The sequence below is a fragment of the Dendropsophus ebraccatus genome, chromosome 12 (assembly GCF_027789765.1).
Source record: "Dendropsophus ebraccatus isolate aDenEbr1 chromosome 12, aDenEbr1.pat, whole genome shotgun sequence".
In the NCBI taxonomy this organism is placed as follows: Eukaryota; Metazoa; Chordata; class Amphibia; order Anura; family Hylidae; genus Dendropsophus; species Dendropsophus ebraccatus.
The window spans coordinates 48,497,277-48,524,573 of record NC_091465.1 but is presented as its reverse complement, the minus strand read 5'-3'; the positions used below and the strand labels follow the sequence as shown (position 1 = coordinate 48,524,573).

Here is a 27,297-nt window from a genome sequence, read left to right as displayed (position 1 = left end):
TCAAAACAACGGCCGTAGCTTTGCGGCACGGACAACGGCCGTTATTTTACGTAGTGTGAACATAGCCTAAAAGAGTGCAACATAAACCTTTGTGACGATTTTTATTTGAATCTATCAGATCCTTTGCACCGTTGATGAGAGATAGTTATTCCTCTTCTATGACACTGTGTAAAGTATAGGGAACATCCTCTTCCATATGACTGATACAAAGAAACACGTTAACACGTTCGCAAGAATGAAAAGCATTTAATAAAAGTTGCAGTCATTACAAATAAATATTACTCTATACACATTTTCCTGAACTCTCATTGCATGACACGGCTGTTCTCTCACACTGGCAATCAGCATTATTTACAGCCAGAAGGAAATGGTTAATGGTAACGCAGAACATTGCAATATGTATGGCTACATCTTCTTCCATTCTTTACACTTCTTGGCATGAAGGAATTTCTGACACAATGTTCTTGAAGAAAAAATTATACTGTATCCAGGTTGGCTCTAAAGAATATTGAAAGAGATAATTTTAGTCTCCAATCAATGTATTTGCTCCCCTATGGCCATCCAGCTGAGCTGACCCAATCAATCTACAGCTTTAAGGCCCCTCCTGGCACTGTCAAGCACATCCCAGTCGGCAGGGTTACATTAGTATGGGATAGCTCTCAGGCGCCCCATGGATGAAGCTTTCCTAATTAGACAAGTTCTAGTCTTTCAAGTGACAAACAACTGGAAAGCGTATACGGTATAATGTATAGTTAGTTGTACTTTTTGTATGGAATAAGGGGATACTGGCAGTTTTATAGGATCAATAGTCATCTATAATATTCTTCCTGTTCTTAGCTATAAGCATTTCTAATAGCATACAACACCTCTACTTACAAAAAGTTGGATAAAAACCTGCCTTATCACGCTGTTATTCTCTATGTGCTCCTTCTCAGTACAGCGGGAGTAGATAGAGCTTCATTAGCAGTGCATGCAGGTAGCGTTGCAGACAGCTATTCCAGACTATCCTCCAACACTTTCCCTGATTGCTAAAAAGCAAGCCTCTTGTGCACTTCATGGGGCAACCCAAATTCACATGGTGCAGCTACTTTTTCCAGGATAATGATCACGCATGAATGCTAATGTATGCTAAGACTTTTGCTCAACCGTAAATAACAAAAGTTATTCACTTTCTTTACTTCTGTAAAGTCTAATTCTGTTGTAGGTATTAGATACATAACACTAAGCAAAAAAAAAAAGGTTTTGGGGAGATATTTTTATGTAGGGTTTTCTACCTTAACCAGCCCATTGATGGAGTGAATACCATATGTTAACTGAAGTAGCGTCCTAGATGCTTTTATATAGACTAAACAGCTGCCCCTTGCAAGGAGCATGTTGTAGACTGTTGACAGATGGGCACCTGATCCCTCTCAGTCACTTTGCTATAAGGGATGAGCTGCTTAGCATGTTTGACTTTCTTTGATAATTGTAAACCCTAGTTAAGTGTTGATGCCTCAAGGGCAGAAGCTCTGTAAAGTCCTGTTTAACCTCTTAAGGACCCATGACGTACCGGTACGTCATGGATCACTGTCACTTAAGGACCCATGACATACCGGTACGCGGGTCCTTTAAGAGGGCGCCGCGGACCGGCCACATGCGATCGGGAGAGATGGCCTGCAGAAATACACTGCAGGCCATCTCTCCCTGTCGGCATGGGGGGTTGTTAACCCCCCCCCCCCCATGCCGACGATCGCCGCTATTGGCTTATCAGTTCAGATCAGCCAATAGCGGTGATCGGGAACCTTTCCGGGCCATCGATGACCCAGAAAAAAATGGCGGTCGGTGCTGTCCGAGGACGGCACCGACCGCCATTACTGTAAAAAGTAATGGTGGTCACGGTGCCACCGGCGATCAAAGTCCCCAAAAGTTATAAATACCTGCTCCGGAGCCCTCAGCTAGGTAGCTGAGGGGTCCAGAGCAGGTATTTGTACATTACTCACCTGTCCCGGGGTCCTGATCGGCGTCTTCCGGGTTCACGGCGTCCTCGTCTTCTGGTCGGGTCTTCGGCTCCTTCCGTGACGTCCCGTTCGGCTTTTTTCGGCTCCAGCGTCATCTTTTTTTCGGATCTTGCGCTCTGCTGCTCCCTAGCGGCTGATAAGTGTAATACACTTAGCAGCTATAGGGATGTTCAGTATGTAATAAAGGTTTTTTTTTCCAAATTTTTATTTTTCTATTTTCCGCACCCTATCGCCGCTGAGTGTTGATCAGCATCGCACGAAAGTGCGCTGCTAATCAGCACCTCCTCCTTTTTGGCGTAGGGTGTTTTTTATCTATATCCTATTGCCACAGTCTGCTGATAAGTGCTGCACATTGTAGTGCATACACTACATTGAATAAAGTTTGACACTATACCACTACATACCCCATATACCAATCCCTATATAAAAGTGGCCCCCGGCGTGTTTTCGGTATCGGACGCATACGCTATTATTGCCTCCGACACCGAAACAGCCAGTGAGGATGAATGGGGGGATCCTTCGTTCCTCCATTCATCCTCATCCTCCAATGACGTATCTGGGGGTAGCGTAGCGTACGCTGCCTCCCAGACACGTCTTTTCCGCCAGTACCGTCCCAATAAGAGATGACGGTATGGCGTGAAATTCTACTAACTCTGTGAGAGTACCCCAGGGTACACTTACAGATTAAGGGTACATGCACACCACGGAATGGCGAAGGATAACCCTTTGTGCATTCTGCAGCTGGCACCCGCCGGCAGACTGATGCAGGCGAGTCTCCACCCGTGTCATAGACTCCATGTTATGCACGGGCGGATTCCATCGTCTGTCCAAAGAATGAATACGTTGGACGGAGAGCAGAATCCGCCCGTGCATAGAATGGAGTCTATGACACGGACGGACGCGCGCCCGCATCAGTCCGCCGGTGGGTGCCAGCTGCGGAATGCACAAAGGGGTATCCTTCGCCATTCTGCAGTGTGCACGTACCCTTAGAGTATATGAAGGAAGGGACACCCGAATCCAGCCCCCAGATGCCCCCACAATGCCCCCCCATCCTCGGATTAGTGGGGAGATCATTCGGGAACTGATCTTCCCACTGCTGGATAAAGGTTACCACCCGTACGGGGATAACTTTTATACCAGCACCCCCTCTTCCGGTCCCTCGCTGCCCGAGCTACTGTAGCTTTCGGCACGATCCAAAAATATCAGAAGCAGTAATACCAGCCCTTATATTTAGCAGCCATGGAGCGGACCCAGCGCTTCTGGATATGAAGGACCCCGTATCGCACCAGGACAACATTTTTCGGGTGACGTCCCGCACACTGGAAAACAGGAGACCCCAGAAGAAGTGCAGAGTGTGGTGTAACAGAGGGATCAGGAAGGACGCCATTTTCCAGTGTGATGCCTGTCCTGATCACCCCGACCTTTGCATACTGGATCGCTTCAAGGCGCACCACACGTCATTGGAGTTCCACATTATCTAAATTCCTTCCCTTATTCCTATTTCAGGGGTCACATTGATCCAGGGATTATTCTGATCGCCATTATGGAGTCGGGAACAATTTTTTTCCCTGTGATGAGGCTACTGTCGTCTGCCTTACGAGGGTTTTTTGCCTTCCTCTGGATCAACACAGGTTGAATTTGATGGACACCTGTCGTTTTCAACCTTATAAACTAATAATTGGCCTAATACCCCCAAATAAATTAGAATTGTCCCTTTTCCCCAGCTAAATAGGTATGGCCGCCATTCCCATTAGAGGATGCCATGATGCAATTATAAACCCTCTGTGATGCCAGGGCAGTAGAAACCCCCCACAAGTGACCCCATTCTGGAAACTACACCCCATAAGGAATCTAAAGAGGGGGGCAGCGGGTATATGGCCCCCTGGTGACGGCCACATTTGGGACGTGGAAATGAAAAAAATGGTATTTTTTATTTTCACGGCACATGTTCTACACATGTGCCCGTCACCAGTGGGGTCCATATGCTCACTGTACCCCTCGTTTGATTCCTTATGGGGTGTAATTTCCAGAATGGGGTCACTTGTGGGGGGTTTCTACTGTCCTGGCAGCACAGGAGCTTTGTAATTGCGACATGGCCTCCATCCTCCATTCCAGCCTCTAAATGGCGCTCTGTCCCTTTGGTGGCTCGCCCTGTGCCCATATGGCACATTATGTCCACATGTGGGGTATTTTCGTACTCAGGGAAAATTACCCTACACGTTTTGCGTTTATTTTCTTTTTTAACCCCTTGTGGAAATGGAAAAAAATCAAGGCTAGACCAACATTTAGTGTATTTTTTTTTTTATTTTTACTCTAAATCATTGATCTTGTCATGATTTTTTCATTTTCACAAGGGGCTAAAAGATAAAAAAAAACACAAAATGGTACAGTCAGAAATGACCAAATATAACGGAGCCATTGAAATGCACTAGGCGCTCCTTAAGGGGATAAATTTTCCGTTTGGCGTTTATCGGGTTGGTCGTTCGAACCCAAAAACGTCCAAACCAGAACACCCCACCCTTTCTGGGGCAGTTGCCAGTTAGCAGTTGCTAAGTTGGCAGTTGGCAGTTGCTAAGTTCATCAGCGGCTGAGACACAGTCCCACTTCAGACACACTTCATTGGCTGAGCGGACTTGCAGGATGAGCAGAAGAACTTCCATTGAACTTTATGGGAGAGAAAAACTACAGTTTGAAGAAAAAAATGCACTATCAGCATCCTGCGTTTTGGAAAAATTGCCACAGGGTAAAAGAAAATTGCCAGTTTAAAAAATTGCCAATTATCTAAGACATTTGATAAACTTCTATTGAATTTGTTACAGCATTATTTTGTGTGTTTTTCCTAAATTTTGAGGCAGTGTGAAAACGGCCTCAGAACAACGTTTTGTCGTTTTTACTTCATGTGCCTAATTTCATGTGCTAAATTTCTCAATAAATCTGTAGTAAAACATATATTAACTCTGGTTGGCTGGTTGCTATAGGACACTTCCTCCAAATTTTATGTCTATCATGGGGAAATAAATAAAAGTGTGGGTTTCAGAATGTTGGTGCGAAATCTGAAAAATGAAACAAAAAGAGAGAGAAGAGTGTCGCTCCTGGGATTAGCAAACAAAGCAAATGGACACAACCTAAATGCACCAACATTTATTTAAAATTGCTCAGCCAAATGTGCAAAAAACAAAGTCAAACACTTTTTTCTTTCTTTCATTGGCCAAGATTTATGAATTTATGTCTGATTTATGTTTCATAGGTAACAGCCAATTCAAAGAAACAAAAGCTGAGATGTGATTGGTTGCTTTCTGACAATAATCAGACACAGACTGATATATCCAGGCCATTGTGTATTTTTTTCTACTGTAATTTTGTAACCTGACAATGTAAGATTTCACGTTTACTTTTAGTTTAGAAAAATAATATAATTTCTGAAGAAAGTGAAGATGTCCCACAGGAGCTTATAGAGACAACCTGTCCTCCTAGGGACTTAGATGTGTTTACTCTTTAGCAATGACTTCTCACATTGACAAAGCTGAGATTGGCACTCCATAATAGTGTTATTTTTATGAGCATCCAATGGAGAATGAAATCTTTTGGTATATTTCCTGAGCAGTTTTTGTCATTTTGTTAATGCTTTTTGTTGAGATTTTCCAATATACTCTCTGTATTAATCCCTCACACTTCACAGGTTCTCTGCTTATTGTCATTCAATAAGAAAATTAATTCAGGGGTCAATCAAGCCTTTCACCAGGAAATCAGTGTAAACATTGCTAATTTCTGCTCAACGCTGTAGATTTTTAAAAAAATATCTCTGATTTTGCGTCAAATATAGAAAGAGTCATATTTGGGCAAATAAGAGTTTGCTTATAAAAAAAAAGATTGTGACAAAACCTACCAAAACATTGATAAATTCCCCCCCAGTTTACTTCCTGAGGCAAAAATCTATCTTGTTTTGCCTACAAAATGTACACCAGAATAGGAAGGATGAACTGGGCCTATATAATACTTACAGGTTACAGGCTCTCAGTACAAGATTTATACAATACTGACCAAGTAGAATCTATCATAAGGCTTTATATAACAGCATTTATTTACCTGTATAACACTCTGGAGGCCTGAGTACACCATCAAAACACTGGCTGGAGGCTGTATAACTGCAGGCTTGGGTTTTATTCCGGCAGAAAAAGTTCACCGTCTCGGAGTGATGCACTAAACCCTCCTCGATTTCTGAGGCCCAGACCTTCTGACCTCGGTAAATAACTTGGCTTCGCACCACTGGCACTTTACATCTTGCTGCATATCAGGACAAAAATAAACATAAATAAAGGACAAAAATAAATAAAAAAAAATGTCTTATTTTATAGGGTGTTTTTTTTTTTTAGACTTTAGTATATATAAATTATGGAAAGCCTTTTACTTTAGTCATTAGGTGTTCTATGATAACGCTGCATGAAATGTCTACCAGCCCCTTCCTCCTGTATAAATGTAGGTGTCTAAAGTGTTACTGTCATTTAGGAATAAATATGGAGTGCACATCAGCGCACTTTACCCACTGGTTCAGTGCTAAATCTGTCATGTTTCAGAAGATGGGCTGTGCACACTTATAATAGGGCCTTACTTCTGCCATGAGATAGATTGAGCACTGCCGCATGCTTCTACCACTATATCTAGAGGGTTTCGACTGATCAAATCTTTTAACATGTCTGCAGATACCGCTGCTGATTGGCTGAGCGGCATCAGGTAAGACAGAAGCTAGAAGACCGAAACGGTAAGTATAATTTTACCCCTCACCCCCACAACAAAGCACAGTTTGGCCCCTAGCGGACACCGAGGGACACCTGGTTTAAAGCTCAAGTCTGCCAATGTTTCAATGGGGCTTGTTTTCTTATTTTAGTGCTCAGTCAACTCTAATAGTAACACTTTAAAGTGTCATTGACTGTAATAACTGAGAATATGTTCACAGTAGGTCTTATTACAGAGGAAAAAGTGAGGGCCAGAGAGTTCTTTTGGGCTCATGTCAAAAAGAAAATTTTTAAAAAAGACAAATTTCATTTTGGATTTTGCAATGTAACTGCCCACAAAAAGACGCCTCTTTTATAAACAAATATTTTTTTTTTGCTGTAACTCAAAAATAATGGATGAAAAATTGGCTGCGGAATAAAAACAGACCAAATACCAATACTAAAAAAAGTCTAAACATATCTCATTAGCTGCACCAATATAAACCTAGACAGATAGCAACCAATAATAGTTCAGATTTTATTTCTCAGGATGGACTGGGATTGATTATTGTTTGAGACAGATCTGGAGTCAAGGTATGACAGGACTGGCACCTGTCAAATAACCACTTTGGTGTTGCTGTGGCTATTGGCTGAGGCATCTAGGCATCTTGGGATTGGACTATAGTAATGTATAGCTGGTACCTTAGCCCCCTGCATATCCCCCTCACACTTATCACATACATATATGTGAGAGTTGGGGAAGGGGTTATTACGGACCTCTTTGTTCTCTCACTGTAGTTTAGCTAAATACGAGCTGACAAACCCGTCTTCTAGTTAGTTCCTATATATTACCTCTGCAGGCTGGACCATCAGACCACTGCCCATTTTCCATACAGGTAACACTGTGAGATCCATCCATAAAGAAATTTCTTTTGCACATATAGTATATAACTTCTGAGACTTCATACTCTGCTTTCTTCACTGCTACAAGAATGCCTTCTTTGATCTCTGGAGGCGGTAGGCAATAGACTTCTAAAATAAAAAGAAGACAGCCCACCATATTATTGTCTCACTGTGAACTGTAGGGCTCTAAACACACAAGGTTAATCCAATATTGATTCCAGTAACAATTCTTTATAGGTGCATTTTCCATTCTGTTATAATGGTGGTCAGGAAGATGTGTCATCATGTTGAAGAGATTACAAATTGAACCACAGAAGTGGCTCAAAAAATGCTCTATATTTCCCAGCCACCTAAATTTGTATAAACATAACTTTTATTTCTATTTATATTATACAAACAGATTGAAAAAAAAGGTAGCGTGTACTCTTTGTTAAGGCAATCTGCCCATTATTCATACTCATAGAGGATCCCTAACTGCAATATCACACTCCTAATGTATAAGAAAAGCCCATTCATAAAGTTCATAAAGCACTTTCTGCTGCCATCTCTATGACCACCATTTTGTTGCCCTCTCTATGCATTTAAAGGGGTACTCCACTTAAGAAAATGTAACCACTTAAGAAAATTTAAGTTTGTAATACTGTAGGTTTCCAATTCATGAATTGGGCCATTTGTCTGCAGCACATCCTAACTCACGCCCGAAGCTGCAAAAAATCCTCACTTCCTGGTCCACATGCTCCTCTTCCAATCATCTGTCCTCCCCCTCTCTTCTGAGACATGAGTCACATGATCTGTCTCTTCTGTTGCCAAGCTGTAACATCTCATCTGTAACCCCACCCACCACTGACATCACACCAATCAGTGAGCACCTGACAGTGACATTCTGAGCAGTATAGGGACAAGGAAGCACAGTTGTTTCAACTCTCTCTTTATAATCTATATATGTAGATGCATAGATACATATTTTGTTCACAGTATAAAGCAGCAAACTGAGCTAGCAATGGGCAGATACTACATACTGAATATTAAATACCCCTTTAAGGTCTATGGGAGTGATCAAAACAGCCAGTGATTAGAGATAAGAAAACTTATCGAACGTTTATTTATTTATTTTTTTAAAGGAGAATGAGGCATGTGACTTGCACTGTTAAGGGGGGACATTGGCTGGTACTTTTCTGTGAGTGTGTGCAGCATTGTAAGAAAGCTGCTAGGCCCTAATGCAATCGGTAATAGGGTCTTAGTATTAGTCTCCAATCATGGAATGTAGGGACCTTTGAAGGTTATGGACACCTTTTAAAAATATTTATTTTCTTAGTTACGGTAGAAAAACATTCTCCATAGGTCCTTTTGCTTAGCATCGCTTCTACTACCTCTATAGTTTGCTGTATAAGCTTTTATTTGTCACAGTGCTTGTACAGTACATAGTTCATGTTATTCCAACCAACTGACTTGTATCTGCTTTCCTCTCTAGCTATAGCATATGAGAGTATCCAAAAAGTAGAAGATTTCTATTGAAGATTAATTAGAAAATCACTTGATTTTGAATTCAGTAAACAAATCAACAATGGAAAAAAATTAATAAATAATAATAATAATAATATATATATATATATATATATATATATATATATATATATATATATATATATATACTTGAAGTGTTCATAGCCTTTAAGGTGATTTCAGGCTTTAGTAGTAAACTGCCTAATAATAAAATGAGTATACTTACTTATACAAATAGGAGGATTGTTAGACCAGGTCTTGTTCTCCAGACACTCTGAGAATACGTGACCTTCTAGTCTGTAGCTACATAAGGAAAAAGTACATTCATGCAGTATTAGTCTACTGTATATAAACAGCTGCTGTATGTGTTATTTTGTGTTAGGCCATAACCACCCAATGTCTTTTTTTGGCCGAATGACGGCCAAATAACTGTCATTATTTTAAAACAATGACCATTATTTGGCCACAAAATGATGGCAGTCCAAAAAAAAGGGCCCAAAAAAAGACATTTTGTGGTTGTGGCCTTATTTTGTGTCAGAATATATTAAAGGTTACTTCTTTTACAGTGTAAGGCCATGTTCACATGGCGTAAGAGAACGTCCGTTCCATGACCCCGCCGGGTCACGGAGCGGCCGGTCTCTGAAAAGATCATGATGATCTTTCAGCCCGCAAAGTTCTGATGCAGGCGCATAGGTGCGCACCCGCATCAGAGCTCCCCACTGCACTCTATGAAGCTTGCAGCCGGAGCCACTCGCATCATAGTGTGCACGGACATGGTTTTCTACGGCCGCTATTCACTGAATGACATGTCAGTTGTTTATGGCACCACTAGGGGTCCCGGACAGAGTGTATACTATGTTTGTACACTCCGGCCGGGATCTCATAGACACCCATCCAGCGTATTTTCTAGTATTAACTACGGCCATTGTTGCAATTGGCAACAACGGCCGTAGAAATATGACAAAATAGGTTGTGTGAACAAGTTGTAGTCTTTATTTTCGGTTTGCTAGTTCTTATACAGATTATAAAGAATCCCCATCAGTAATTCTTGTATTGTTTTGTAAATTATAGGCCAGTGAGACATGGCTATGACTTTCTGTGACATGACTGCTACAGACCAGAGATGCAATAATTTACCCAATAAATGACAAATAAGACTCCCCGAAATGTCAGTAGGTTATCCTCCTTCTATAACCTAATGACCTGTTCCCATTGGAGGGTTGCTTTGTTGCTGTAATAACATTATTGTGCTTGTAGTGCATGTGCCTTTTAGATGATAGAAAGTATTTCAATGCATAGCAGTTATTAGATCAGACCACAAAATACGCTGAATCCTCTACTATGTCTCAGACTTAGTGCCATTTCATTAAGCCTAGTATATTCTGATAAGCAGCTTTATAGTGGATTACTACTTACATCTTCTTATTTTTACAAATAATAATAATTTTAAAAGAAACCATAACTGTAAACTTACCCTGCATCACATTTATACTCGACCACTGCTCCCTCTATGAAAGGTCCATTCTTTACAAAGTATCCGTTCTCAGTGCTTGGGGGATCATTACAGGGGGATACAACTGCATTTTAAGCAAATTATTATTATTATTATTATTATTATTATTATTATTAGTAGTAGTAGTAGTAGTAGTATTGTTATTCACTAGTATATAGAACATGGAACTAAAAATCCATACCATTTCTCATAATTATATTTTGCCACCAGTAACATGACTTTATGGCAGGGAGGTTGCTTTAAACCAATATACTTTTTGCATTTTTTTAAGTAGTAAATTGAAACTTAGACAAGCTGATGCCAGTAGATGTAATATACTTCGATTGGGTTCAATCCATCACATGTGACAAGTTGATGTCTGATCAGATGAGCTGCAAAATGTTAGCTGAAATTCAATGTTGATAAGGAATTAAATCTTCTGTATATACCTTGAAGGGGTATTCCACTCAAACTTTTGATATGTTGCTGCCCATGGTGAGACTAACAATTCATTCCATACTTGTTAATATCTACTCTGTCTCCTTATCACAGTTCTGAGCTTCTCCTGAAGACAAAAAAAAACTGTGTGTGAGCTTTTCTCTCCATCCCCACCTCCTGACGGCTGATGTTAACAAGCCCCTGGCAGGCTTTATCTGCATTTTTGTAGTTTCTTTGTAATGTTGGGATGATCTGAGGTCAAGTTGCTTACACTAATTATCCCTCCTGGCTTTACAAAGTTGCTGCAAAGTTGCAGATATGGACTTGGTCTTCAGCAGAAAGCAGGAACTCAGAACTGGGGAAAAGAGACTGAATAGACAATAACTAGTATGAAAATAATTGTTAGTTTCACCATGAGCATCAACATATAAAAAGTTATGTTTGAGGGGAATACCCCTTTAACGAATCACTGTTTGGTGAGTCTACACAATGTAGAAGGGTTTTGGTGTAATGATGGCATGCAATGTGTAACAAGGCAATGGCCGGACATGTGACACAAGACAATGTGTAACAAGGCAATAGGTTGTGGGCATGTGGCAAGACAGCTTTGTTAGAAGCAGGCAGAACAGTTGTGGCACACGGTTTAAGGTCATTCATTCAGATAAAATAAAGGAGAGTCAACACTTAATATGAGGATCAGGCAGAGACAGAGTCAGGAGAACAGGCAACAACTCCATAACATTACACCTCATCTACCAAATTTTACAGTCAGTCAGATAATGTTCTCCAGGTATTTGCTTAACCCAGACCCATCCATTAGACTGCCAGCAAGATAAATGTGATTCATCACTCCGCAGACTACATTTCCACTGCTTCGGGATTGGCAGGGCCCCTGCTAGGGACAAATCACTGTGAGGGTGCACTCTTAGAGGGGATGCTATTTTGGGGCTCATTATTGAATAGGGGCACTATAGGAGGCAATCCAAATGGTGAATTTGTATATGGTTGGGGTGTCGTAAAAAGTGCAGATATTTGTCAGATTGTAAAAAGAAAAAAAAAAGGCATAAAACCTTGACAAATATCCCTAAAAAGTCAAACACAGAAAATCAGTACAAAATGCACTAAGTACCCCCTCAGTCTTGGGTTTGTAGACTACTAGCACAGATGCGGCTCTATGCCTTCTTCCCGCTTCTTTTTGACTTACAGCTAATGTGTATGCTCAGCTTTGTAGCCCTGTGTTTGATTAATGTAGAGGGACTTATACTTTAATATTTCTTTATTGTAAGATGTTAAGTGGTGTTAGTGTGCAGGGGAATAAATGAGTGCTGCTCCTGGCAGGCAGAAGAGAACAGCTGCCCCCAGGTCCACCTCCTGGCATTCCCACCAGTAGAGTGTTTAAAAATGCAAAGGGAAACATTGCAGAGACTCCACATGTGAGCAGCATTATTATGAATTACATTGCTAAAATAAAAATGAATGGTGTCACTCTGCTGTTACCATCACAGGGCGCTGTCACACTCCACTTCTTGTCTCCTTGACAACGACTCGGTGCCATCTCCTGTCCATTGGCCATTTTGAATCCTGGATGGCAGCGCACTAACATCTGATCTCCAAAGATCCATGTCTCCTGCTTCAGAGATACGTTAGCATTCTCAAGGACTACAGGCCACGGGCAACTGCTGCGGGCTTTAACAAAGAGACCAGTGTCAGTCCGCCATCCAAATGTGTTAGTTACAAAATAAATACAACATAGTACATTTTGCTTATAATAAAAATGTAGTAACATAGTGTCAATCATATAGTTGCTGTAAAAAGTAGATGCAGCCAAGCTGTTAAACTCTTGTTACATTTTCTCTGTGTATTGATTTGTGTAATGCTGCGTTTACACGAAACGATAATTGGCCCGATCGTACGATTAACGAAGTCGGAATAACGATTTTTTTTTTTATAATGATCAGCGTTTAGATGGTACGTTATATCGTTCGGAAAATTCGTTTTGCGATCGCTTAAGCCTATCTCGCACATAGAAAAAAATCGGTGAACAACTGTTTACACGGAACGATATGCGAATTTTTTACGAACAACGATTTTAAAACATGTTGTAAGATCAAAATGAACGATTTCTTGTTCGTCGTTTGATCGTTCGCTGCGTTTACACGTACGATCAACGTTCGAATTCGATCGTTATCGTGCAAACGCAGCATAAGTCACTGTTCGGGTGCGCTTACACGTACAGGATCCGCAGCAGATCTGCAGCAGATTTGATGGTGCAGATTTGATGCTGTGTTCAGTTATTTAGATGAAATACGCTGCGGAACCGGTACGTGTGAACGGTACGTTAAAGGGGTTTTCTAGTTATATGTACGTAATGAGTCATTGTATTCATCATGTTAAAGGAGTATTTCATTATTAACTGGGGTCAGGGTGAAGTTAAATATAAAAAAAAAATCCTTTACTTGCCTTCCTTGGTCCTCCAACACTGCTGCTGTCAAGATGTCCATCCCAGTTGCAAATCCATGTCTTGTGTTAGTATTGGCACAAGGACCTTCCCCTTAACCAGTCAGGGGTAGAACAGTGCTGTGGTCACTGATTGGCTGAATTCCTTGTGCCAAAACAAACAAAGGGAAGTGCTTCTCAGAAGGGATCAGCACTGTGACAGCAGCGGACGCAGGTGAGTAAAGAGATAACTATCAGATTTTTTTCTGTTTTCTGTCCACTTTCTACTACATCGTCACTCAGTCTGCAACTTACAAAAATAGTCTGATGTAAGGAATCTAATGGTTTTCTGCTCCACCAGTTTTCAAATGCATCCTTATTTTAAAGGGTTACTTCAGACAAGAGCCTTTTTTGATATATGCTCAGGGATAGGGTATTTAAAAATAATAAAGCATACTTACCTCTCTAGCTCCCACAGCGATGAGGATATCTCACCTACTCCATACCGCTGTTCAGCCACTTATGGGACCTGTTGTTGTGACTTTACAGGCCTGCCCAGCCAATCAGTAGTTGAGGCAGGACACTGATGCAGCTGCTTGGCGGTCCAAACAACAGGTCCAGAAAGTGCCCAAACAGCGGGGTGGAGCGGGTGAGATATTGTTGGCACCGCAGAAGCTAAGGAGGTAAGTGTATTATTTTTAAAACACCCCATCCCCAAGCATATATCAAAATGGCCCTTGGCCATAGTACCCATTAAAGGTTTGCTGCTCACCCAGATTAACCAGTTCTTGTACCCTGGAATTCCAGTGCTAGCTAGATGAAGCAGCTTCCAGATTATTCAGGCATTCATTTTCTTTTAAACTAAAATTGCTCCCTCCCTGAGGTGACATCCTAGTCAGCACCTAGCTATATATTTTTTGCATTACTAATGCATAATTTTATATATATATATATATATATATATATATTTTTTTTTTTTTTTTTTTTTTCCATATAATTCCACAAAATATTCGTGCAGGTTGACCAGAGACAACTCCACATATTTAGCAGATGCAATAGACTTATATGGTCAATGTGTTTGCAATGCTAAGAAGCATTATTGAACCAACAAATTTCCTTGCTGGCTGCGGTCTGGGAGATGTGTGGAAAATCTCAATGCATCTGAAATTCATGATTCTCTTTGGGGTTTTCTTCCATTAAACCATGTTCTTGCTCTCTGTGTGTGAGCAGAATTATTTTATGACAGCTTGCACCTTTAATAAGTCATATGTGTATGATGATATTAGAGGAAACAGCACCATCTGGTCACCTTCCCTTTGGTGATAAAAGTCATTTAACAGGCAGAGCATCTGGGTTTCCGCAATGCCCTCCTCTGCAACATGTGTGCCAGGGAGCCAGGCCGATGTTTCTCTGTGATAAACGTTTTACTGGGCTTTAATTTTACAGTGCAGTTCCCCTGGCACAAAATTATCCCTTCTTTTGATATTTTATTCATATTCTTGTTCATGTTTCACAGTGAAGCTCTTTTACTGCCTTTATGAAAAGTATTGTAGAAGCAATAGACTTGGCCATTGCCTGGTGTGAGTTATCATTGTAAATAATTGTAAAGGACATTATCTGTACTAAGAATGTAGAACGGTCGTCTTGGAAAATTACTGTATTTAAAATCTTTTTCAGGAATTCTTAGGGGTTATGCAGGAGTATATAGGGCAACCCTGAGGTTAGCTCTGTAGTCCTGGGTCCGAATGCAACTAAGGACAACATCTGCATGCAGTTTATGTTCTGTTGTGTGGGGGTTCTGCAGTTTTTCCACTCTCCAGAGACAGTTTGATAACTTAAATGGCTTCCTCTAGTGCTTGTGAGAAAGTAAAATTAAATTGTGAGCCCATTTGGGGACAAAAACAGATGTGAATGTTAACAATCTCCTATACAACACTAAGATGTTGGATATATCTAAGGACCTTTCCACGGCAGCTGTGAGCAAGCAAGCTCTATTTTGCTCCAGCCATGGCTCTAGAGATTGGTGCTTGGTAAAGTGTTTGTAATAGAGACTATAATAGGAAATGAGAGCACGTCTTCTGTTCTGCTAATTGAGCTCTATTAATATCCTCCTGGAGAACTACATCTCACATCCTAATATAGTGTATAAAAGTATCAGAAACATTCACATGCTGATTCACTCTAGGTGGCTTGGATTTTTTGGGGGGAAATATTTGATTTGGAAGTAACATTTTCGAACAAACGCCTCGATAGACAATAGAGTCTACAAAATATTCTTCAGTAGATTTGCTTCCAGAAATTTCTGGAAAAACTCTTATTTATTTGAAATATTACCCGATTTTTCTGCAATTTTTTTGTAACAAATCTGCTGTTTTTTAATTAACTGTTAAAGCAACAGTGTGCAGCCCCCCCCCCAAACTGCTTGCACCTTTAAATAGCTACTTTTAATCCAAGATATGTCCTGGGTTCCGTTTGGCAGATGATGCAGTTATTGTCTTGAAAAACAACTTTTAGCCCTGTGTCAAATTGGTGTGGCCGAGAGTACTCATGCTCTAGGATTACGACTCACCTCCTACCCTCCTCCCCGCCCTCCTCATCATAAGGAATGCCCCTAGAACAATTTCTCCTATTCATCACCTGTCTGAACACTGCACATGTGCTGGATGGTTAAGGCAACTGTGCACTATTCAGACAGGTGATGAATAGGAGGCATTCCTAATGATGAGGAGGGTGGGGAGGAGAGACGGATGGGTGTTGCAATCCTATGGCACAGGTACTCTAGGCCACGCCAATTTGACACAGGGCTGCAAGTTTAAAAGTAGTTTTTTAGGACAATAACTGCATCACCTGCCGAACGGACCCCAGGACAAGTCTTGGGGGGGGGGGGTACAGAGTCACTTCAAAGTATACCTATCATTTAAAGCGACTCTGTACCCACAATCTGCCCCCCCAAACCGCTTGTACCTTCGGATAGCTGCTTTTAATCCAAGACCTGTCCTGCGGTCCGTTCAGCAGGTGATGCAGTTATTGTGCTAAAAAACAACTTTTAAACTGGCAGCCCAATGCCCTACGGGAGTGGCCTGGATTGTGTATGCATTAGGCTGGCACAATCTCTGTCCCTCCTCCCTGCCCTCCTCATCATTAGGAATGCCCCAGGCAGATTGCCTCCTATTCCCCACCTGTTTAGCCCGGCACATGGGCTGGATCGTTAAGACACCTGTGCAAATGTTCAGCATGGAGAAAATGTTCCAGTGGCATTCCTAATGATGAAGAGGGTGGGGAGGAGGGACAGAGGGGTGGTGCAAAGTTAGGGCACAGATACTCCCGTAGGGCACGGGGCTGCAAGTTTAAAAGTTGTTTTTTAGCACAACAACTGCATCACCTGCCTAACGGACTCCAGGACAGATCTTGGATTAAAAGCAGCTATCTAAAGGTACAAGTGGTTTGGGGAGGGGTCAGATTGTGGGTACAGAGTCACTTTAAAGAAACTTCTGACATGTCATAGTGACATCTCAGAAGTTTGTATCGGTGAGGGTCCGGGAGCTCAACAGTGAGCGCTCTGCCTCTTCATCTCCGAAATTATAATGAAGCTTATGGTACTTCCTGTACACGTGTACACTGGAAGATCCATAGCCTCCATTATAATTCCTTCCACATCTACTTTAGCATTGAGAGCGGAGATAATGGGGCAGAACGTGCGCTGCTAAGCATGTTTGCCCTTTCATTCTATTGATCGGCGTGGTCTCAGCACCCGGACCCCCACCGATACAAACCTCTGACATGTCGCTACATTTTAAAGTAAACATCTTCCTAGATATTAACAGGTATTTTTGATTATATGTATTGATGACCTAACCTCAGGAGCTGATCTGTAATCATCTAGCACAGCTGTAAACAGAGCCAGCTGCATCTGGCCACATTCATAGATCCAACCATGGCAAGACCAGTGAATTGGCAGGAGTGATGAATTTTGGCACTTCCATGATCAGATATTGATTACTTAGCCTGAGGATAGGCTGTCAATATGTGCAATCAGAATACCCCTTTAATTTTTATTTTTCCAGTTCAGAACGAACAGTCAACTGTTACAATGATACCAAATGTAGACTTACGTGTAATGCAGCTCATGCCACATTCTCCATCACATAAACATTTCAGCCTCTTCCTTGGACAGTCTTGGTCCTTTGTACAAGTCCTTTGACAAGTGTGGCCTATAGGATTATTTGTTCTTGTGGGGCAGAGATCTTTCATATCTAAAAAAAAAGCATGAAAGAATTAAACAAATAAAAATGTATGTATTAATTAAACATTCATAATAAATAATATAGTATATATTAACTAAAGTAAACAATCTATCAAATAATCATGTAATCAACCAATCAACCTATGGTGCTATAAAAAAGTGATAATACCCATGGAACATTGATCTCTGAGATATGTACTCAGCAAAGCCGACAGATAAGTATACAGTATATGGGCAAACAAACATGTAGACAAGGTACAATTATTATTATATTATACAAAAGGCTGGGCATGCTGGTGCTCAAAGCTACATCTGGCTAGGGGTCTCCAACCTCATCATAAACAAGTATCTGAAATTCAGAAACGCTCAAAATGCTATACTACTGTTCTGATAAAGTAAATAAATAAATAAATAAATAAAAATCAGTCTTGGATGGACTTTTCCAGTCTTTCGCCTCACAGATTGGTAGAAATACCTAGCTATATACATGTATTAGAAGCAACTGATTGGTTGCTCAAAACTCCCCCGTTAAGGTCCATATACACTTTAAACAAAAGTTGTTCAATCCTGCTGAGGTCATTTTAATCTTCCCAATACTTTTGTTCTCAAAGAGATAAGCCACTGCCAAAGCGCTCCAACAGTGGCTTAGGGTGGTATTACATGGGCCGATCTGCTAGATCGTCGCTCGTTTACTGGGCCTATTACACAGCCCTATAATCGTTTAGCAAGAGCTGCAAGGACATCGTTACCAATGTCCTTACAGCCCTTGCTAAACTGGCATACATTACCCATCCACGTTCCAGGGCTGCTCCTGCCGTCCGCTTCTCCCGGGGTCCCGCGCGCGCTCTAGCTTCACATCGGCCTGTCAGCTGATAGGCCGCTCAGCCAATCACAGGCCGGGACCGGGAGAAGCGGACGGCAGGAGCAGCCCTGGAATGTGGATGAGTAATGTATATCGTTAGTCGCCGCTCGTGCACCGCTATTACACGCAGCGGTGCGCGGTTGGCGCCCAACAAAAATAGGTTCTAACCTATATCAACGATCAGCCGATGATCGTTGTCATCGGCTGATCGTTGCATTTATTACACGGAGCGATAATCGGCCGAATCGGGCCAATTCGGCCGATTATCGTTCCGTGTAATAGGGCCCTTAGCCCGTCTCTCTTCATGTTCAGCTGTCACAAGTGTGAGTGTAGATTGGGAGACATAGGTGTCAGGTGATAGATGTTTTATGGTCCCTGCTATGTAGTGGGCACAAAGATATTGTCTATTCTGTGTACACTGTTGTATGGAATATGTGTGGAGATGCACAGCAGTCCAACCATTTGGAACTATTGAGTGTTCAATAGTATCACTAGGAGCATGTACTGTAAAGACCATACTATAGAGATTATACCACAGTTGGTTTTGGAGGGGGTACTGAGGTAGGGCTTACATCTAACTCATTTGCTATGACATTTTCCATGATGCAGCATGTAACAGCAAAAGTACTTTTATTTCTCTCTTTGGGAGAGAGCAGGTTTGATGACAGACCCATAAATTATGTTATTTTCTATTCCAATGTGATCTATTGAGAAAAACAAGTTCTTATGTACCAGTATGTCAAGGTCACAGACAAAAGGGTTAAAGGGTTATCAGAGAAACAATTTTCATACCAAAGTCCAGACATGCTGTTAATAGCTGATTAAAAGTCATTTGCAGTGGTTCTAGTTATGTTAAAACACTATTTTCATCATTTTTGGTGCCGCCTGCTGAGGTCAGGAATCAGCCTTCCTCCTCATCTGGCAGCTAACATTTCCTTCAGTTTTTCCCTGTTGATAGCTATTGAGGGATCCAGAGAAGTGAAGGTTTATACAATGTACTATAAACTTCCCCAAATATCACAATAAGAAGTCGGGCAGAAAGCTATTTCTGTTGGCTGCTACTGTAGTAGAAACATAGAAGATTGTCAACAGAAATAGACCACTGGGTCCATCTAGTCTGCTATATTAGTTTTTCCCTTTTTATTATCTTAGGATAGATATATGTTTATCCCAGGTGTGTTTAAATTCCGTTGCTGCAGATCTCACTGTGTCCTCTTGTTCTTGAGTTCAGTTTTTTACTCCTTTAACTCCTATAACTTTTTAGTCCTATAACATACTTAAAGGTTTCAATCATGTCCCCCCTTTCCCGTCTTACCTACAGACTAAACAGATTCAAATCCCTGTCTTTTCTGATATTGTTTATGTCTGACACCCTCCACCATTTTTGTAGCCCGTCTTTGGACGTGTTCTATTTTATCAATGTCCTTTTTTAGGAGAGGCCTCCAGAACTGGAAACAGTATTCCAGATGTGGTCTCACTAGAGCTCTATACAGTGGGATCACACATTCCCACTCTATACAGCGGGATCACAACCTCTTCCTACTGGCTATACCTCTAGCTATACAGCTCAGCATACAATTTACTTTCTCCACCGCCTGGTGAACAGAGGATCACTGTAGACACCTTACTATGGGACGAGTAGTGGAGCATGTGAATCCTCCACTCAGTTGTCAGGAATGTGCAGTAGCCTGGTGTGAACTGGGCCTGGTTTTTGCCTTTGTGTGACACACCGGCTTGCTTCTCAGCTTCCGGCAATGCAGTAGTTACTCTGAGCTCTGCTAGACTTGATTGCTGCAGCTGAGCAAGGCTTTTGATTGACTTTTTCCACTGCCTGTCTGGAACTTTGAGGATCAGAGCACCAGTCCAATGGGGATCCAGATCGGGCTCTTGATCCTCATAAAAGAAAGCTGAGCCAGTCTCTCATCGCTGCTATTAAGGTTCATACCCTGATCCCAGGCCCCTGTCTATTCCTGCGTTCCCCGTACCTAATTCCTCTGCTCGATTTACCTGTTATCTGACCTCCTGCCTGACCTTTGACTATCCGATTGTTTACTGATTTTGTACTGCGTTGCCCATTTGGTTTTGACTTTGCTTGTTTACTCTTCTTTGTGTTTGTTTGTCTGTCTTGTTCTGTGTTACACTTACAGCAGAGCAGGGACTGCCTTTGTGGTTGTCCGTGGCTGCCTAGGGCCGTTTGAGGCAAGTAGGTAGGGACAGTGGGTGGGTTCAGGCCTAGGGCTCACTATCGTGTCTACCTCCCTACCTCCCTGTCCTGACATCAGCTTTCTAGATGGACATGCACATTGATATAAACATTGACCACTAGATGGCCCCATACTATGTGAATAAATGTAGATCTTCACTGGATCATTTTTAAATCAATGTGAATAGCAAACACTTTTTTTTTTTTTAATAATCTACACAATGAATATTATATCTTAGGGTGAGATAACCCCTTTACTGTAAACTGAAAAACTTTCCAATAGTAATTATATCTAGATTCTTTTCTCTCCCTGACACTGCAGCAGGGAAGCAATATGACATGCGGTATGACTTCTCCTCTTCCGTTTTTCTGTGATTAATAGAATAACTGTCTTCCACATTTAGAAAATCAAGCTCGTATAAGATTATATATCTGCTGCTCACATAACCGCTATGCTAGCTGCAAAAATAACCAATATAGGATATTCCTTGTCAAAAGTAGTAGCCAGGTGGCCTATTTCCTGGAGGAATGCACTTGTATTCACAGATTCAAATCAATTTTGGAGCTACTGGTTTTGAGTGTGATGTGTGATCTCTGTAACACAGGTTTCTTTATCTATGAGATATTCTGATGTATATTGCTGACATAGATGTTTTTAAAAGAAAGTACTAGGTTTATTCTATAATGGAGTTACCACAAGGATAAAACCTAATTTTAAACAGAAACCAGCTAAATAAATGGCTTATTTCTATCAGTTGTTCTTATTTCTATTTCCCCCATCAGTCATTGAATGGCTGACTAAATGAATGGTCCACAATGTAATTTATGAAGATATCTGGGATTCCACTGTGGCTCTCTGTTTTGGACCATGGTTTTAAGCGGGTGAGAGCTTATTTATTCAGTATGAATTATATTTGCAGAGGAAATGCTTTAACACAGGGATAGTAAACCTTCGGCCTTCCAGCTGTTGCAAAACTACAATTACCATAATGCCTAGGCAGGCTGCCCAGGCATGATGGGAATTGTAGTTTTGCAACAGCTGGAGGGCTGAAGGTTCACCATCCCTACTGTAACACAAATGTTGGTATTCACATTGTTATGCCAAGCAGTTACCAAATGAATAAATCAACTCACACCCCAAAATAAAGCACATGTACATATTCAAATACAGTGGTACCTTGGTTTAAGAGTAACTTGGTTTAAGAGCGTTTTGGTTTAAGAGCTCACAGTTTTTCAAAATTGTGACTTGGTTTAAGAGCATTGCTTTGGTTTAAGAGCTCCCTGTACTGGGTGGGAGCGGGAGTGGAGGAGGGGCATGGTCTGCATAGCGGGGTCTACAGCCCTGTACTCTGACCCAGGGTGTCTCCCTCACCTTCCAAATCATAGTAGATCCACTTTAGGCTGGGGCTTGCATCAGGGGACTGGACTGTGGAGGTAATCTCCCCATAGCTGTAACCCCTTTCTCCCCAGACAGAGAATGCTGAATGTATGTGCCCACATCTGCCCTGCTTATTCCTTCATGCTCCCCGCAGTCTCTGTCAGCCCTTGTGTTTCCCATCCTCTCCATTACTCTACAGTAACTTATAATATCACATATTCTGCTGTTTCTGAATGTTTGTTTCATTTGTTTTACATGTTATTCAGAATAATAAATCATTATTTTTGGGGTGTGGAACCAATTGTCTGCATTTCTATGATTTGTTATGGGGAAATTTGCTTTGGTTTAAGAGTATATGGATTACAAGCACAGTCCCGGAACGAATTATGCTCGTAATCCAAGGCACCACTGTATTGCTTTTTAAATTCCTCTGTTGTTTTGAGTTGACCTTTCAGGATATGCTGCCACATGTGTGTGTTTGTGTACATGACGATTAGAACTTTATCTGGCCATCATTTATTTTATATATGGCATTTTTTAGCAGATTTGTCTGTAATTTTTAGTGCTCTCGGTGCAGGTGGGTGGAGCCTAATATGTACTGTGTATGCACACATAGAGGAGGAGATCCTGCCTTTTCTGTCTTTGTGCTTAGCCTTAAAAGCAGCAGCTGCAGCAGCATGAAAGTTTTAGTGAACAGTCTGTAATGTGTTTACACCCCTGGGGTGAGATCTACAAAGTTATCTCTGAAGGTCCTTTTACATGTACCAATTACCAGGTGACTGAGAATTCCTAAGAACGCTCATTATTCACCTGATAATCAGCCTGTGTAAAAGGGCCAGCGATCAGCTGACGAACGAGCAAGCGCCCACTTGTCAGCTGATTTAATATTTTTGGCAGCTGGTAAAATAATTGTTATAGGCCGCATATCTCTCTGTGTAAAGAATAGATGTGCGGCCAATGAAGGTTATTGGCTACACAAACTGGGCGCTGCCAGTGATTGGCTGAGCAGACAAGAGTGACAGCCCTCTCAGCCAAGCACTGGCTGTAACGCTGCGCTGGGCTGGAGGCGACTGGAGACACCAGAGACACAAAGGAGGACACAGAGGGAGCACAGACAGGTGAGCAAACACCTCTTTTGTTTTTTTAGATGTGTGGCTTTGGCGTTTAAAATTTCTTTAAACAAAGCTTGCACATTTTTACACACATTTCGTTGAGATTCCAGCTTTGCTCATCCCTATATGTCAGTCTTAAATGACACAAAATAATTTCACACAAAAAAATTTCATTTGTACTTGAAACTGGATCTAAAGGGGCCCCAAACATTGTTGTGGACCCCATGACTACTTGTTACCTTACAAGTGCAGCCTATAAATGCTGTTATGTTTTTTAAAGGAAAGAAATTTTCCTGTATTTTTAACATTTGTGCAATACTAATAGTCCTCACTAGATGTCAACGGAATCTCTAAACAAACCTTCATTTACCTTTGCATTGTACAAGAAGAGAATTACATGGATTGGAAGGACATGTGACTACTGAATGTATTAGTAACCAAAGATACCAACAGTGCGCTGCAAAACTGTTACTGCTCATCAACACAGCTGGCAGTAACCTACAACATTAGAATATTCCCTTACTCGCCTAGCAACAGAACAGTAAAAGTTGCATTAATGAACTCACTTTTACATCCCCAATGCTGTATAAGAAGAAAATATACCATAGCAGCATACAGCTGAATAAGTTACAATGTATCCTAATAAAAAGGATGTAAACTAGTTACGGAAACCCTACATTCTGCTATTGTTAAAAATGGCTTCTCATGTCTAGTTAAAAATAATAATTTATTTTGTGTTTTCTTTATTGATTATCAGAAACCATAAATAGCTCTGAACAACAAGCATATTATTCAATTACATGAATAGCGATTCATTTTAACAGCGAGTGAGTAATGCTTTATTTTCTCTATTGTGGCGCTGCACAGAAACTGAACATTTTCTGCTGTTTCCCCTCTAGGTACGGCTCATCTCTGGACTTCCCAGCAGTGACATACTGTACCCTTTAAGGGGTTGTTCAATATTAGAAAAACATGGCTGCTTTCTTCCAAAGACAGCATAACACCTGTCCACAGGCTGTGTGTGGTATTACAGTTAGCCCCTTTTATTTTCTCACAACTGTGGCCTTCCCGACATATCTGTGCCTCCGTAGGCGCAAATCATGGTATAAACCCTGCATTCTATGCGTGGATTTAGAGAAAAGTATACAATAAATAATCACCAGTGAAAAAAGAGCCTGTTCTGCAAAATAAAAATGAAATAAGTTATCCCATTTTAATCAAGTATAAAAATAATACACTTGGGTATCTTTCAGTATATACTGTAATTAGGTCAACTATAGTGACATTAACTTGAATAATATAGTTAATATTACTCCAGTAGCATGAAGTAACACCTAAAGAGTTAACTCTGGAAATTAAGGGGTCGTAAATGGCAGCATTGACTACAAAGTGCCCTACAGAGATTTGCTTGGATATAAGCTGTAATTGGAATGTTCTGGAGCTGTTATCAGCAGAATACACTTTTCTAGCTTGCTTGTGTTTAGTGTAATTAGTTTGCTCATATTACTGAGGAAGCCTCTGGAGGTTGATTTTGTATACAGATTATCATACACTGTTTGGGATCCATGAAGAGAAAGATCAAGTCTCAAACCTCAAGTGCATCGAGCTGGAACTGTTTAATTCTAAATGAAAACTCATCCTCCTCTTACAAAATAAGAAACAAAAATAGAAAGGAACAAACAATTGATCAAAATATTTGCCTATAATATAAGGTGTTCAATGCATGGGATTATAGAACTAGCAATGGAAGGGGTTGTCATCTGTCCAGAATTATGGTTAAGCTATGTCTGCTAGCGAGCAAGTCGTAAAGGAGTAGCAACTGTATACTTGCATGATGGCTTGAACTGCGGACCCTTTTATCACCTGCCCCGAGATTAGTATATTAATTTAATATGTAGTCATCTGAGTAGGTGGCTAATTGATGTAGAAAGGCCACCCATTAGTGCCCCCCTATCCAAAGTTTGGGGCATGCACCAGATGGACATGCAACTGTATATTAGTTTTTTTTAGGGTGCCTGTTTCTGTAGGTCGAAGAGGCATGCTGTGCCCTTATATACTGTAACCATCTTCTATGCAGCTGTACACCTGTGATATGATAATGGTTTTGTTTTAAGCCCATATTTTCTAAAGGAGAAGTCCAGAAAACTTTTGCCAGGATGCAGGGTCAGGCGGGAACATAATAAGCAAGTGTTACTTACCTCTCCCCTTGCCCCCCATGTGCCACATCACAGGCCCCAGGATCCTGCCCGGAGCCTATTTCCCCCCGAGTGATGTCAACACGACTCAAGGCAATTCCTGACCCGGCTTATGGATTGCCCCATCAACCAAACAGTGACTGCAGTGGTGTCCAGCCCTAGTCACTGATTGGATGAGCAGGCAATCCATCAGACGAGTCATCCCGTCAGTGCTTCAGGGGCTCAGGGAGAGGTAAGTTAGGCTTGTTTATTATGTTCCCCCCTGCACCTGCCTGCTAGAATTTTTTTTTATATATATTTATATTTCTGGACATCTCCTTTAAAGTTACTACCAAGCAGAGGACAGAGACAAATAAGTGAACTAGTAAAAACACATATGAAACCAAATACCAAATTGCAAGCAAGTAGAGCTACATTTTCATTGAAACACCTTAAAATTGTCAATATGTTTCCACTTTGAACGGCAAGCCACTATATTATAACATTTGCTGGCTTGGCATACTTAACAGTCATATCACCTGTTACTAGGCTCAGAGACTAAGCTCAGAAATGGCACCACAAAGAAGAAGCAGATACTCATACATAAAGTTAAAAGGGTTGTCCTGCAATGTAGTTTTAAAAAGTGGCCACCTGTGCTTCAAAATTAAAAAAGGGCTAATCCCTGACATTGTGGTTCTAATGGTGCCAATTCCCCAACGTTCACCTCTATATTGTTTCCACCCTTATGCATAAAATTACGGCCCCCAGCAACTACTGTATGTGCCTCATTCAGTGATTGGCTAAGTTACCACTTCTATGTGTTGAGACAAGTACCAGATTTTGGTGTGCAGTGGGGATGGGGCGCTGATGGGACAGCAGTGATGGGGGATTGTAGCAGGAGTTACATTTTCTTCAGTTGGACTGTATTGCACAAGCCAACAACCCCCCACAACACTATCTTCTCGGACGTCCCAGTGACGTCAACGGATAGATAAAGGTGCACCTACCTTCCAAATTGGAAGATGGATATCTATATGAAAGGTGCAAATGTCCATTCTAAACATGCTAAAAGAAGTTAATATAGAAGACTGAAACACAGAAGATTGTTAGCAGAAAAAGACCACCAGATCCATCTAGCCCACCGTTATATTATTTCCATCTTAGGATGGCAATATGTTTATTCCAGGTAACCTAAAATAATAGTGGAAATAATAAGGGCAGGCTACATAGACCATGTGATCTTTTTCTGACGACAATCTTCTATGTTTCTATCTACTGTATTGACTTCTGGTTAATAAATCGTTAAAGCCAGGTTGTTTTGAAAACTATGGAGAAATGTGTAGGTCCTATGTATTTAGATGAGTGTTTCTCAATTTCAGTTTTCAAGGCCCTCCAACGGGTCATGGCTTAGGGATATGCTGTACAAGGAGCACTTGCAGCTATGACGTATTTACAAACCATAACTACATGGATAATACTAAGGCTGATCCTGACATGACTTGTTAGGGAGCACTGTGGGCTGGAATTATGAAACCATGAGACAGTCAGTTCTATAACAAGAATATTTGCAGACTTTTAGCTCGACTATAGAAGGTGGAGTAACACTGCTTATGGAATTAAAATGTTAACAACATGACACAACTATATAAAGAACCATAATCCGCTTTCCAGAAATTAGCAAATGATATTAATGAGTAACTATTCATACTATACCTTGATCTCCAAAAGCACAATGAAGAATGATAGGAATGAAAACAATTATGAAATATATTTTCTGTGCCATCTTTGGAATTGTCAATATCCACATTTTGTCACTCTCCACTGGCTCATGTTTTGCAAGTCTG

General features: G+C 41.1%; 1 protein-coding gene across 2 annotated transcripts; it reads right to left on the bottom strand.

Moving 5' to 3' along the window:
* Positions 1-230: 230 nt before the first annotated feature.
* LOC138769520 (beta-2-glycoprotein 1-like) lies at positions 231-27,297 on the bottom strand. 2 transcript variants are annotated; one of them, XM_069948060.1, is made up of 8 exons: positions 27,167-27,297; positions 17,594-17,734; positions 12,543-12,731; positions 10,590-10,692; positions 9,342-9,418; positions 7,562-7,741; positions 6,084-6,281; positions 231-498 (listed from the first exon to the last, which is right to left on the bottom strand). In XM_069948060.1, the coding sequence occupies exons 1-8, from the start codon at positions 27,258-27,260 to the stop codon at positions 425-427; spliced, it is 1,056 nt and encodes a 351-aa protein (XP_069804161.1). In that variant the 5' UTR covers positions 27,261-27,297; the 3' UTR covers positions 231-424. The 2 variants fall into 2 exon arrangements, with proteins under 2 accessions (XP_069804161.1, XP_069804162.1); XM_069948061.1 differs by lacking the exon at positions 27,167-27,297 and adding an exon at positions 25,478-25,549.

Excerpts from the sequence above, each read along its gene's own strand:
- LOC138769520 (XM_069948060.1), bottom strand. The coding sequence starts at position 27,260 with ATGTGGATATTGACAATTCCAAAGATGGCACAGAAAATATATTTCATA. Across the intron at positions 17,735-27,166 it reads TTGTGCTTTTGGAGATCAAG|ATATGAAAGATCTCTGCCCC; the intron begins GTATAGTATGAA and ends CTTTTTTTTTAG. Across the intron at positions 9,419-10,589 it reads GAGTATAAATGTGATGCAGG|CTACAGACTAGAAGGTCACG; the intron begins GTAAGTTTACAG and ends TTCCTTATGTAG.